At 38.5% G+C, this 15408-nt stretch overlaps 1 protein-coding gene across 1 annotated transcript in view; it reads left to right on the plus strand.

Moving 5' to 3' along the window:
• LOC145466026 (enhancer of filamentation 1-like) overlaps nucleotides 1-15408 on the plus strand; it is a 35917-nt gene that overhangs the window by 11061 nt on the left and 9448 nt on the right. The window contains exon 3 of the mRNA XM_081449810.1: nucleotides 7880-8917. Within this exon, the coding sequence (XP_081305936.1) occupies nucleotides 7880-8917 (1038 nt within the window). The remainder of the gene's footprint in view (nucleotides 1-7879; nucleotides 8918-15408) is intronic.

The raw sequence follows: 15408 nt of genomic DNA on the forward strand, positions 1-15408 counted from the left end.
TTGAGCAGTAATATCCGTAGTCATTATTTAATCATGAGATGTTTTCCAAACTCTACTCGATTATATCATGTTCTGTCCTGCAAGCAATAAATGTAAGATTTCATGGGAGGTCTGTTATGTTTTGTGTCTTTTGTGACAAGTTTGTGGCTTCTTTCCTTATAATAAATTTTCTGTTGATATATAAGGTGCTTTCCCAAACCAATCTTCATAGCCTATGGAGGTCAGAGGGTTCTGATTTCCCCTCTTGTTTGCTTTTTTTTTGGAGTTGAAATAATTCCGAGACGGCATAATACTCCATAACAAGTACAACCCTGTATGGTACTTGTTTTTTAACCATGTGGCCATGGGCTGAGCGCAGTTCATGTTCTACCAGTGGTTTATTTTATTTTTTTTTGTCGGAGACCAGACTCAGACCTCCACTCAGCCAACTTTGAATTATGCAATCTGTAATGTTTACTTGCCAAACCATGTTTCTTGAGGGTCAACAAAAATCTCAGATTACAAAGTCACGCCGAACTCATGCTTTGCAAAAAAATCTCTTCAAAACCCTGACTTCCAAGCGATATATCACTTTAGCGTTAATAGCTACCTCATATCGGCAGTAGTAAATCTATTCCTTAACAATCCAGCTTCATCATATTAAAATTTCAATGAAATTGAACAAAACCAGAACTAAATATAATTAAATTTCTTTTTTGTAACCTTGCTTCATTGCTTGAGGAAGCGACAATCACCCATAGCCACTGAAACACACGAACATAACATGAACCGACCTTTCGCTCAAAAAAATCCAGGATTATTGCCTGAGAGTTGAAAATTGAAGAGGAACATCTTTTTCAAACTTTTCTCAGGTTATTTAGACGAAAAAATGACCTCGGCAGGCTCCAGAAGAGAACAAAACAAAAAACAGAATGAGACAGTGAGAAGAGCCGATAATTTATTCAATTTGTTCACCGCATGGCCTTCGTTACGTCCATGTTAAAAAAGCTTACTTCTGGATAATTTCAGCCTTACAAGCCAGCAACTGGTCCCAAATTACTTTCTGTATCCTTAAAAATGTCCTGACTTCCATCTCCAAAAGATTTGGCCACAATTTTCGAGCAAATAAACATTTCGCCGACGGAGATCACCAATACGGTGGCTTGCATACTAATTCGTTAACTTTACAAAACCCTCCTGAGGGGGGGATATGACGAAAAGAGCTGAAAAATGATGGCCCGAAATAGGGTAATTTTCTCAGCTTCCAGTGTGACAAATTTGCTGGAAATAGGTTCAAAATCGATTTTTTTTTTTTTCGCTTTTTTTGTTCTTTGGTCACTCATGATCCCATATTATGACATGTGCCGGAAGTAATTATGTCATCGGAGATTTCACAACGGCTATGACTGATGGTGCAAAAATACAGGTTGTGTTGATCAAGTGATGTGGTGTCTGCAGTAATCAATGAATCATCAAGGACTGCTTTGGAATGTGCATTGCATTGCGACTGTAGCGCTACCAAAACAGTTAACTTTTAAAAGTGCGGTTGTGAGATCTGAAAGATCTTCTTGTTTTTTTTATTTTTTTATTTTTTTAGTTTTGTTGGTGACCAGACCCAAACTTCCACTTGGCCAAATTTTGAATGATGCAACCTGTGATGTTTACTTGCCAAAAGCTGGTAAAATATTAATACAAGGACAATGTTATGGATATTGTTTTCTTTACTTTGGGTAAAATATATTTTCTTTTGGTTTTATCAAAGCATTGGATGCGAAGGGAAATAATAAATACGCTAAAAAAGGTATTACGTCAGCCATGGAATGCGCTGACATTGCAGCTTTCACTTTCTCTACAGGACAAATAAAATCGTGTTTACTTTGCAAGTTTATTTCGGCAGAAGCGACAGTCATTAATTTATTTGCAATTTTTCGAGCATTTCTTGTGGTTTTAGGCAAATGTGGTAAATTCTTTGGCTGTGTCATCGCAACAAGTTCGGTGATCAGAAGGAAAATCAAATATTTGCAAGCCAAGCAAAGAACATGTCAGAACATGCAAGAATTACGTCATTGGTAGGGAAATAACCACCTTACTTAAGATAGCCGTGGATAACAGAAGTCTTAAATTATGTGACTCGTGTGACTACCTTTCTAGCCCTTTACTCGTGGAAAATGCCAATGAAATTTAATCATGACTTTTAAGAAAGAAAGCAATTGTTAATAGTGTTGTTATGAAATCGTTCATTTCGTTCATTTCGTTCATGCCCATACATATCCCGAAGAAAGTTCCAGATTAAGACCATTACGTCATCAGAGATTTCACAACAGCTACGACTGATGGTGCAGTAACAGAGTTTGCATTGATCAAGTGATGTGATGTCTACAGTAAGAAAAGAATCATCAAGGACGGCTTTGAAATGTCCACTGTGTTGTGACTGTAGTGCTAACCAAACAGTTAAATTTTAAAAGCACAGTTATAAGATCTAACAGATCTTGTTGAATTTTGATTCTTTTAGATGTTGCTCAGTTTAATTTTTAGGGAGTGAGTGTGGAGGTGATAATGACAAGGTGGTGACTTAGGAGAGGGAATTAATCAAAGGCTCCTGTGAGCCAGCTCATGGATGAATGTTTGGTTGTGCCTCAGTTTCAAAAAGAGTCTTTCAGTGAAACCTTTCATATGAAAGTAAGTTTAATTTGCATGAAAATGAACCTGTAGGTGGAAGTCATATGAATGGTTTTGTACTTAGACTCGTTTTGACACAGAGGCAAAAGGCAACTCGGAAATGGCCTACTGGATGAATGTAGAAAAGATAGTTGCAGGGGGGGCCGGCAGCTACCTTTGAAATCGTAGCTTTTAAAATTTTGATGCAAGTATCGTTGCCTTTAGGATTTCGATGTCGATTTCTCGCAGCTAGTGTTTATTAGCGTAAAAAGTTCCTTTTTTCAACCCATGAAGGAATCCCTGTCTACAGATCGAACAAAAAACCATCTTCGACCTCTGTGCCGCGTTATGCCATTTTGTTGGACAAAAATTTACGCCTTTCTAGTACCCCCATAAAACCAGCCAAACATATGCTGGGAAGTCTTTTGTTCAAAAGCAATACTTAGCAGGGGAGGTAGGAGTAGTAGAATCTGACATTGGAACAACAGTCAGATTCAATCCGTGCAAAGTTTAAAATTTATATAGTTTTTTTTTAGTATTTTATTATGTTAACACTTACATTTTAGCACTTGTATTTACATATTTTATTGTTGGACATTCTCACACCCTAATTTGTACTTATATATGTATATTTCATTTGCTTTTTCTACAACTTGAAAATGATCTCAGGGAGATCAAAATGTTGCTTTTTGTCGTAAGTTTTATTCTATAATTTTTTGTTACTGTAAATAAGCTTAAATTTGGAAATGGTGAAATGATATGGACATCAATAGTCAATGAAAAGAAGAAAAGACATTACACACAGTTCTGCTAGTTACTGATATCATCTTGGAAAGGTAAGAAAAACAGAAAAAAAAAAAGATGTGGGATATTGGTATTTGGTCACCCAACTATGTAATAACCCTGCCAAACAGGGCTTAACTTTGTTGATCGGACAAGACGCAGTGTTGTCCTTGTGGAAATATAGTGATTCCACTCTAAGCACAAAGATACATATTGATATATAGAACCTTTTTGAGATAGAACGGTCCATATGGATAATTCATTATAGATGATCCAAGTTGAGTGGCTCATAACCACTTTGATTCAACAGTCCAGTACATTCAAACCTGTATAAAAGTGAACGCCTTCGGGGAATGGGTTATTATAATAATTACCTATGTTCAAATATCCTTTGTCTGTAGATTATTTCTGTGGGACAAGACTGCCAGATGCACATAACCACTTAAATGTGCAACTGTGTGACCAGTTAAATTTGACAAAACTTTTGGCAAGACCCATGTTATTTAAAGGACCATTCGACACCCCTCTCAAAGGTCCATGTTGTAAAATTCTGACTGCCCAGGGAGCCTTTCAGAGCTCTTCATCTTGGACTAGATTGCCATATGATAGACAGGAATTAACACCTTTGGCTCATTTAGATATAATTTATATAGAAAAGTGTAATTTTCCAAACCAGATGGAAAAGTTGAGTTAAGACAAGAATGCAAACATGGGTACATGTAATGAGAAAGATTTATAATAAAACTTGTAAATATTGATTCAATGTTGATTTTTCCAATTTTTTTTGTGGCAACCCTACTCTAAAAGTTAAGACGAAAAATAAACAATGTAAGTGCGGAAGGTTCTAAATGTTGTTTTTCATATTTGAAGGACTATGAAGGACTATATTTCACATTTTCATTTTTAGTGCAGAATGCACTATTGGGATGGTTTTGGGGGCTGCCTGCCCCTAAGGTACTAAGGCGCTAAGGTGTAAACTTTAATGTTTGTTTAATTAATTAATTTCAATTAATTGATTAGTCTGAAGACAAGGAAATGGTGGGGGTGAGCCGGGAAAGGTACATGTGCACCCTACGTAGAACTTGTTATATCTATGTCAGTTGGGAGTTAACATCATAAAGCTATATATTTATTTCAAGTAACCCCTTGCTCTCCTTGTGGTAGTATTCTATTAGGAACAAAACCAATTTGCCCTAAATGCATGCGTGGATTAGTTAGCATTCATGTCTTCTATACATTAGGTGGGGGATACATTGCATACAGGATAACACACAAATGTTGAGTAGTTTTCCTTACGGTAGAACCCAACATGTAAGAGGCATGCATTCTAGCATCGTAAGTGTTATGTACTATGTTTCCACACGGTTTTTTATGTCATGTAATGTCAGGTACTAGGTAGCGCTACCTGTCCCTTTTTAGTGCAAAAGTTAAATGTATCTTTTAGAATTACCCACAGGTCGGTTCAACAAATACAATCTGCTGTTTTCAAACTAGAATAGTATGTTTGTCAGGGTTTAAATGAAGAGGGAAAATGTGAAGTTTCTCAATAGTTGCTTACTTATTTCTTGCCTTAACTGCATCTGTAAGAGAGACCAAAAAGTTCCTGAGTTAGTCGCTTAAATATTGTGCAAATTGTAAATTTGTGACAAAAGAAACCAGGAAAGTGCTCAAATATTGCTGCAGACTCCGTGGCACCTAATGAAAGCGCAAATTAATTTAATCAGTCTTTGAGGAGACTCGTTCATTGATGCAGGATAATGTCGGCCAAGTAGCACTGTTTACCTTCAATACCTCTCATTGAAACGATTCCCAGTGGTATCAATCGATATTGTTGTGTATTAATTTTAACAACAAAGGTGGCAACAGAAAAAGAAAGTGCTATTCCATTACTATCTGATAAGTAAATTAGTTTTTCTTCATCTGTGATAAGAAAATTTGCGTTTTGAGAAAAAACAAAATTGTTTTGCTTCCATTTCTTCGTCAGATATTTAACTTTCTTTCATTTATCCCCCAAAACAAGCTCCTCTTCCTTGTGTTTTGGAGAAAACAAGAGTTTCATGTTACATACCTTTGCGAGGAAAACAAAAGTATCAAGTTATAAAGTTGGCGTGCAGAGCTGAATTGTCGCATTTGTTCAACGTATTATTGAATTTAACAGGAACGAAAATCATCGTAAAACACCAGAGTAAAATTTAAAAGCTGTTGTGACAAACAGTAATTGTATGTAATTTGTGACCTTGAATGAAAATACAACCTTGAAACGTGCTCACTGCTAAGGGGAAAAGCCCTAGCTGACTACCAAGGTAGATACAAACCGGAAGTGAACCAAGCAAGCGTGAGTACTTATGGGACTACCGTGCCAGAGCTATCAATTGCAGTTTGCACTATCTGAGATTGTCTCACTAGTTTGTTTTAAGTAGCTTACCACCTTTCTTTTACCAAACTTAATTTGTTACGTAGTTTTTTGGCACATGAAGTACTATCTGTACTGATTACACAGTGTATGCAGGAGTCAGTTATATTGCAGAAACCTATCTTTCTAAACCTTCCCCCTGCAACCATGACTTGGATAATTCTTATTACATGTTTTTGTCTTGAATTGAAGAAGATCTACCAAAAGAAAGAAACTGTTTGCAATCTAAAATTCGTGAGATGCTTACCCTGCAGTGTTTGTTTGTGCTACATGTTATGCAGCTGCAGGGTAATTCAAACCTCACTCATTTTAGGCATTTATTTCAAGGTGTTCATCTTATAAGCAACGTTGTTGAAATTTGAATAATTGCTCATTGTGTTGATGATAATTTTAATGATGAATCATGAGAAAACATATAGTATACCAGTAGGAGTTAAACTGTGTTGTTTGGAGTGATGATAGCTGTGAAATGAGTGATAAGGTTCATACATATCGTATGTAAGGGAAGAAACTGACTGTTAAGCTTTCATGCATGTGTCTATAATGAAGGAGTGAATAGACAGATATATAAAATATATATTAGATTTGATAGAGAAATTCCTATCATTCCTGCAGTTTAAAAAGTGAGACAGATAATGCGTAAACAGCATAACTTACACAGCTTGCATTTTTGGGGAGAGTGTCAATTGAGCCAGAAGGATGGTTAGTAGAATACCTCTTATGTATTAGTTTTAGCAACATATGATACATTACATTGACTATTTTTGGGTTAGTAGTTGTGTAATAGTTATGTTAAGTATTGCATGTTGAACCTCTGAGTATACAATTAATTTTCATTTAAGTAACCAAATCTTTGGGCTGTAATTACTCCTGTACCTATGCATTTTCCAGTGTTCCATATTGACTGCTGTTGCTTTTTCACCTTGACTGTACATAAATCAGAAAACCAGTATTTAGAAAATAATTGAGTTATATATGGTAACCTTTCAGTGAATTGTTGATGACACCTGCATAATTTAACTTCTTTTGCAGTCTGTTTATTACTGTGTGCACAATTTTTTCTGAATCTCTCACTACATTTCTAATGCAGTTTTAGTGGATGTTTTATAAGTCGTTTTAGTTATCAAGCCTGCTTGCTGTCCTTCTAGTCAAGTAGGGCACAATAACGTACAGCATTTGATGTGTACATGATTTATTTTGTGGACAACAGACCATGCTTTTATTAATAAATGCTGGCAATGTTACTTTTATCTGTTGGATGAACATACTGTTATTTATGTCTGAGCTAGCTCTGAATGTTGGTTTTCACACCAGTATGGCTAATTCAGTGTAGAAAGAAGTTTTTATCTCAGGTTACCCTTTGCAGTCTATGTCTGTGATCAATTTTAGTTGCAATTATGTTTTCAGTTTCTTCGGCTGTTTGAAAAGTGTCTAAGTTTTCAATTTTGCAGCAAATTTAATTATTATAACCATCTCCTATGTTACTATCAAATTTTTAGTTTACTTGTGTGTGTGTGTGTAAAGTCTTGATTTCTTTCTCTGGCAGAAATTTCTCTTCAGTTACAGTACTGTCTGAAAAATAGATTTTAGCATTTTAAAAATTCTTTATCAGGTCCTTTAAAGTACTGTAAATCATCATGTAATCTTAATTGTTTTTTGGCATGAAGTTAATTGCCACTGTAAGTTTGTAAAACAGACATTTTGAAGCATGAGCTTTCTTTGCTACCATTAGGGCTAATGCTCAAAACATGTCAACTTCCAACTCATGATAGCATTCAGTTTGTCTTTGACCGCATCAGCTCCAAGTTGATAAATTCCACTTGTCATATGAGTGTCTCAATTTCCACCATTGCAGCATAACAGTTTATAAGCACTCTATAAAGTAAATATCTTGACAATCCATTGGTTTCATCTGAGAAACACAGGTTACTTCCTTTTGGTTCACGTAGAGATGATTTGATGGGATGTCTGATACTTATAGATAAGAGGCAAAGTACATTAAGATGCTTTTATGAACAAACTGATTCTTGTTTTAATTGTTTTTAGGCTATTCTTGCCAAAGCTCTGTTTGATAACTTTGCTGATGCACCTGATGAATTAAGCTTCAGAAAGGGTGATGTTATCACTGTGCTAGAACAAGATGTGGATGGCCTTATTGGTTGGTGGTTGTGTTCATTGCATGGGAGACAGGGAATTGCTCCTGGAAATCGTTTGCAGGAAATTAAGAGGAGACTAGAAGGACATACATCACCTCAAACATACAAATCTACTGAGTGTTTTTCTCTTGAGGATATTGATTATGATGTTCCCAAGTCTCATGAGGTTGGTGAGGATTATGCTGTACCAAGAGGAGTCGCAAGTCCTGACTATGATGTGCCAAATGCGAATAGACCTGAGGGATTTGTACACTCTAGTAAAGAATTTGAAGAGTTGGAGCAACAGTTTAGTAATCTTCCTGGTAAAAATTTATTAAATGACGAGGTCAACAGTAAGCAATCCAGAATTGAAAATGATGTCAAGGACCAAGCAACATGTGATGATATGTATGATGTACCCACACCACGCCTTGAAGATGACGTACCTCCAGAAGTTTATGACCTGCCTCAAAATTCTGACAAGGAGCAGAGCCATATTGAGCTGTTTTCCAATCAGACAACTGACTTGTATTCTGATGACAATGTATCCAGCAGTGCTGTTGCAATGTGTAATAGTCCTGATCAAGGGGTATCTAAACCAGAAAGTGACAGTAAGAAGCCTTTACTGGTTCACGAAGAACCTGAAATCTATGCTGAAATCTATGATGTTCCTGCTGCACCAAATGTTCACGAAAGAGAAAAGGTTTTTGAAAGACCTTTGTCACAGGACACAAATGTGAACAGAAACAGTGTAGAATTTAACAATCCAAGAAATTCACGAGATCTTGTGGCACACTCATTGGTGATAAGTAGTGGTGGGAAGCGTCAGTCAACATCTAGCACAGACAGCGCAAAGTTGAGTTCAGAGGATGATGACTATGTTGACTATCAAGACATTTATGGTGATGGACGGGGCAAAGATGTCAATGTGTACGATGTTCCAGTTCAGGTTTGTAGTTTAAGTGAATATTAAACAATTAGATTATGGGCTTGAGATTTCTATTGTGTGACAACTGACGAGGGCGCAGCCCGAGTCAACTATCACGCATAGAAATTCAGAGCGAATAATTTCATTGTTTTAGTATAAATCTACTAGTCGTTCCAAACTTTATCTAAATCCTCTTCACAGACACTTCTAAAACACCAAGAAGGGGTGGTCATTTTGTTATTAACAAGGGCACACTGCTACGCTACTCACTATCTATCACAGAATAGATAGTGAGTAGCATAGCCAATCAGAGAACGGCATTCGTGATAGAACACTAGGAGATTTATACTAAAATGCATTATATACCTGTAAAGTGATTATTTGATTTGTAACATCAGCATTTCTGTTTGTGCACATACACTAAACAGAAATATAGTTATTTGAGGAGGATATCCAAATAATCTTACTTTGTTACAAAATTAGTGATCGTGATTGCTTCTCCACAGGCCTATTTTTCAAATAATTGGCACACCATCATATGGGTGTCCAATTGCAGGTATCCAATTGTAATTGTAATTGTAATACCTACACCATTCACATGTTGATTGCGTGTGCTTTAAAGGCTTCCTTCTTAGTGTTTCCTACAGTTTTTAAACAATTATTGGATAAGGTTTTTGTGATATCCAGAATAATCAAGGTGGAGGTAGGTAACAAGACCTTGATTATTCTGGATATCACAAAACCCGAATCTAATAATTGTTTATTATAAATTAAACAACAAAAAAATAAGTCATGTTTTTGCTTCTTCACTGATAACAAGCAGCACAAAGCACATGAACTTGACATGATTACCCTTAGAAATCTTTCACTTGATATGATTACCCATGACCTGGAGTGTCCTTGACATGATTATTGTATAGTCTGCAGCTAGATGACGTCACAGGCGCTGATTTCGAAAATTCCCTGTGTGCTTTCGGCCAATCAGAAAGTGAGTTCAATGTATAATAATAAAACTTATGGGTAGCACTACTGACTTTTTTAATTTCGGAATGTGTTATAGATACAATTAATTAGTAATTGAACCTAGTGTCATACAATTTGCAGGGCTTCTGGTAGGTCGTGGAAAAAAAGTCAAATTTCGTGGGATTTTCAGGGACAAATTCGTGGAAAAAATGGCCAATTTCGCTTGAATTTCGCGGAATTTTCAAGGCCAATTTTGCTGAAAAACGATCAGTAAAAAACGTCTGATTTCGCGGGAGTTTTCTGGGCAAATTTCACTGGAAAGTGATTGGTTTTGTGCTGATTTGAGGAACGTTTTTAATGAAACTAGACGCTCTTAGAGCATTTACTCAGGCTTCGTACCGCATTATGAAATCACACTTTACAAGTGAAAACAAATAAGAGAATCAGGATAATAAAAACACAAGAGTTACGCTTAGATATTTACTATTCAAGTTGCTTCATTGAATATCTTCTTTATCCAATTGTAAAGTTCTGTTTATGTGGGATTCTTGATTTTTTTCAACATCGTAGCGAGACACCAAAAACCTACACAAAGGAAATATGGTATGTTTGATTCTTGTCAGTCTTCGTTTTGGCCATGCGCACGGTGTTGATGTAGTCACTAATCATTGACAAATGTCCGAGTTTTACTCTAATATTTTTTGTTATGGACTGAATGTGAATGAAAACAATCGTAGTCATAGATTCTCTGTGATATCAGCTTGCGGTGTTGTTTTAATCTCCACTCTTTTACCGGGTTAGCAAGTAACAAGGAGAAAAATTTACACAACTCACTGAAATTCTCGTAGGCGGTGTTAAATTTCAATCCTAAACAGTGCAGAGTTTGTAACGATGTTATGATGTCATAGGCCCTTCGAGCTTGCGCATTAGAATGAGATGTATCCCGGTTGTAGTTGTTGTATTGCGGCTAGTAATGGCGGGCTTTTATGAGCTTAATTAAAACCGTTGTGTTATCATCGTTTGGTCTCGTTTAGACTACGCTACATGGTGTCAGAAGTGAAACACACATAGTACTGCCGCTCATGGCCATGCCGGAAGCCAACGTGGTGAGTTTTTTGATGTATTTTCTGTGAACTCTCCGGTCGATATTTCTGTACAAGTATTACATGTATGCCTACCACGAGTGAAGGTGATGGCGCTTCGGGTACACTACCCTCGATGATAACTGTTCCTGTGAATATACAGCTTCCAGAAATGATGGATTTAAGCGGTGGAAATCTTCCTGTCAAATGGCAACGATTCTGTTGAGCGTGGTCAAATTACGAAATTGCGGCTCAGCTAAAAGACCCCGAAAATCCGGGCAGCAATAAGGAACGACGGGCAGCCACATTGCTTACATGCATCGGTTCTGATGCATTAGACGTAATTGATGCTAGGGAGTTTGAGAACAAAGTCCAAAGAAAAGACCCAGAAGTGATCTTAGAAAAGATGAAACAATACTGCATTGGGGAGTGCAATGAGACCTATGAAAGGTATGTGTTCAACTGTCGGGACCAAGAGTCAAATGAGTCAGTTGATGCTTATGTTACCGCATTATGACAATTAGCGAAGACATGCAACTATGGGTCATTAACAGACTCACTTATTCGTGATAGAATGGTGGTGGGCATCAATGACAATTCTGCTCGTAAGAAGCTCCTGCAGACAAGCAAGCTCACTTAAGGACAATGTATAGACATTTGCAGATCTTTGCAGACATCAGCAAGGCAGCTAAAGGAGATGAATCAAGAGGATGTCCGTTTCGTGAAGGAAGACAAAAGAAAAACAGTTGACAAAAAGAAGACAAAGGTTCCAGAGAAGAACCAAAACGAGTCACAAGAACGCAGGTGCAAGTTTTGTTCCAGGCACCATCCTTTCACTAAGAAGAACTGCCCTGCATGGGGAACATCTTGCGAGAATTGTGGCAAGCCAAACCATTTTGCAGTGTGTTGCCAAGAAGCTAAGAAGAAAGTGTTGTCTGTGGATTACACATCCGAAGATGAGGAGTATGAATATGTGGCCGAGATTGAAGTGAAAGAGCAGGTTAATGCATTAGCCTCCAGTCATCACCCTAACAAAGTTTTTGCCACTCTACTGGTCAATGGTAACCAGGAAAAGTTTCAGTTGGACAGTGGATCAACAGTAAACATCATGACTGATGAGACAGTGTTAAAGCTCTGTGGCCAAAACGGCTTGAGTGAACTGGAAGATACCCCCGTTAACCTGGTAATGTACAACCAGTCAGAGGTCAAACCCTTGGGCAAGAAGCGATTCAAAGTCGTCAACCCCAAGAACAATAAGAAATACAGCATTGAGTTTCATCCTGTTTGTGGTGATTATAAATCCATTTTGGGCATGAGGGCCAGCAAACACCTTCGGCTGCTAACAGCCAACAGCCAGAATATCCTTTCTGTGGAGTCAAGTGGTGTGGAGGAGAAAGGTCCTAAGGTGGAAGACTACATTTTGCCGTACACCGATGTGTTCACTGGAGAAGGCAAACTAGAAGGGCTACTCCACCTGGAGATAGACAAGAATGTCCAGCCAGTCCAGCTACCTACACGGAAAGTCCCCATTGCCCTCAAAGAGCCTTTAAAACAAGAACTGGACAGATTGTCAAATATTGGAGTGATTTGGAAGGTCGCTACACCTACGAACTGGATTTCAGCACTTGTGGTCACAACAAAGAAAAATGGCAAGGTTAGACTGTATATTGACCCGAAACCATCAAATGAAGCTTTACACAGAAATCATTACCCCTTACCTACAATAGATGATGTGGTGCCTCTGTTATCAAAGGCCCGTGTGTTCACAGTATTGGATGCGAAAAATGGGTTCTGGCACGATCCAAGCAGCTTTGCTACTACAGTATTGTGCAAAAGTAATGAGAGCGTAATTCGACGAAATTCGTGAATTTCGGGGCTTTTCGATGAAAAATGGCGAAGTTTTGTTCACCTCGAAAGTTTGAAGAAAATTCAGCGAATTTTCCCGGTGCCCATTGTTTTAGTTGACGCGAATTTTCGAGCAGTAATTCGTGTCTACTAATAATTTGGCCCGATTTTTCGAGCGAAAATTCACTCTCCTCGAATTTTCCTTCAAACTTTCTAGCAAAAATTCGCTCTGTTCCTTAAGTTTCCCATTGATTCACAGTAGTAAGATGAATTAAACCAGAGCAAAACAAGAACGTGCGTGATAAAAACGTTAATATCATCGTGAGTGATAGTAATACCTCAAAGCCTTTTCTCACAAACTTACCTTGCTTTATGTCCAGAGAAAGCTGATATCACTTTGTTTGTTGCAGTCTTAAAGCTCACAAGCCCAAATGGTCTGTTTGCCAACCTGTTTTCATTGAACAAGAAATGCTACTTGCAGAAGTACTCGCGGTGCAGCCACAATGAACCCAGGCTCTGCGCGACCTTGCGATATTACCGTCGAAGGTTCGAAGCTATTATCGAACTATTCAGGCCAGCCTCTTACAGATCTGTTTAACACGGCTGAAGACTTTTTAACTCGTAGTTTTAGTAACATTCAAGCTGTATTGATTGTTATAAATCAGTTACGCTTCCTCCCCTCGTTAGTGTTCATACAAAAAAAATCTTAGCAGGAGGGCTAGCGTAGCAGAAGAACTGTTGTCGTAAATAATGAGGTGCTCTTGCATGGAAAATAATTCTAGGTGAGGTATTGAAATAAATGACAACACACACAAGTGAAGGTAAACTTTTATTTAGACGTTGGCGAATTGACCAGTAGGACGTTGGCGAAGCGACTTAGGACGTTGGTGAATCGACCTAAGACGTTGGCGAGCGAGACGTTGGCGAAACAACTCATCGGCGAAACGACCGGATACCATGTCTTTCCCTTTTGCACTTGCCATCCGAACATCTCTGCACTTTTCCTTCCCTAATCCCATTTCTTTGCACTTCCAACATGCTCAAATGCAGTCGCATGTCTCCATCTCTTATTTGCTAGTGTGAAATAAAGAGGGATTGTCGGAAATAATATACTATCCATCATGGCAGGCGGACAAGGACATGACGAACGTGATAACAGCTGGGGGGACTGGGCACGTGGAGACCTGGCACTAGATAAACAACATGTCTGCTTGTCCATTGATCACTGAATTTGATGTCACTTTGGATGAATTTTGAGGTGAAGTAGGCCTTCAAAAAGACCTTATTAAGAATTTTACTTTCGTCCAAGTTTACCCGGACTAGCGGTCCGACTTTTGTACCTGCCTTGCTAGCATGGTGACGTGGCAAAGCTTAAGTTAGCAAGTTCATGTCATTGAAAACGATCAAAGGATTCAAATTCTCTACGTTCTTTGCCATGAAAGATGGATTAACACATTAACAACAGCGAATTTTATAGAGGAGTAAAGCGTCAACGTGACGGCAATTGTTCACAAGAGAACGATACATTGATGGTTCGATACTGGTCAGCACACTGCACTGCGATATTTCGCATACTGCAAGCGGAATTATGCCTCTGGTAAGGAATTGTCGTTCTGGTCTTGAAAATGCCGCGAATTTTCGTCCTTCGTTTTAAAGAAATAACGCTCAAGACATTGCGAAAAGATGCTTGAATTTTCAGGCGAACCTTTCGAAGAAAGTTCGCAGAGACAAAGAATGAAATTCGTGCATTTCGCTCTCATTACTTTTGTACAGTACTGTACCTTTGGAACACCCTGGGGACGCTTTCGGTGGCTTTGCTTGCAGTTTGGTGTATCCCCAGCTCCAGAGGAGTTTCAGAGGAGGATTGATATTGCACTTGAAGGCCTACCAGGTCAGAAGGCTATAGCAGAAGACATCCTGGTGTTCGGAGCAGGAGACACCGATGAGGAAGCACTCAAAGATCATGACTGAAACCTGCGAGAAGTCTTCAACCGTTGTCAGCAGAAGGGCATCAAGCTTGACTCAGAGAAGATACAGTTCAGACAGAAGCAAGTCAGCTACATGGGTCACATCATATCGTCGGAGGGTCTCTGGGCTGATCCAAACAAGCTGAAAGCCATCAATGAAATGCCGCCTCCTACGGACAAGGAAGGTGTCCAGAGAGTACTAGCATGATAAATTAGGTGCAGAAGTTTGCTCCCAACGTAGCAGATTTGGCCAAACCACTGAGAGAGCTTGTCAGGAAGGACAATGAGTTTGTCTGGGACAAAGAGGTTCATGGCCAGTGTCTAGATCAAGTGAAGCAGGTTCTAACCCAGGCACCTGGGCTCAAGTTCTTCGACCCCCAAAAGAAGACCGCACTCCAGTGTGACGCCTCTATGAGTGGTCTTGGAGCGTGCTTGATGCAGGATGGTTACCCTGTGGCGTATGCCTCCAGAGCTCTGACGCCTACTGAGACTAACTACGCTCAGATAGAAAAGGAACTATTAGCAATTGTCTTTGGAGTTGAGCGATTTTAGGGCTATGTCTATGGCAGAAAGACCTTTATTGATGCTGATCACAAACCCCTGGAGTCTATTATGAAGAAAAGTCTATTGAGTGCACCAAAGCGATTGCAGAGAA

The sequence above is a fragment of the Orbicella franksi genome, chromosome 13 (assembly GCF_964199315.1).
Source record: "Orbicella franksi chromosome 13, jaOrbFran1.1, whole genome shotgun sequence".
Classification (NCBI taxonomy): Eukaryota; Metazoa; Cnidaria; class Anthozoa; order Scleractinia; family Merulinidae; genus Orbicella; species Orbicella franksi.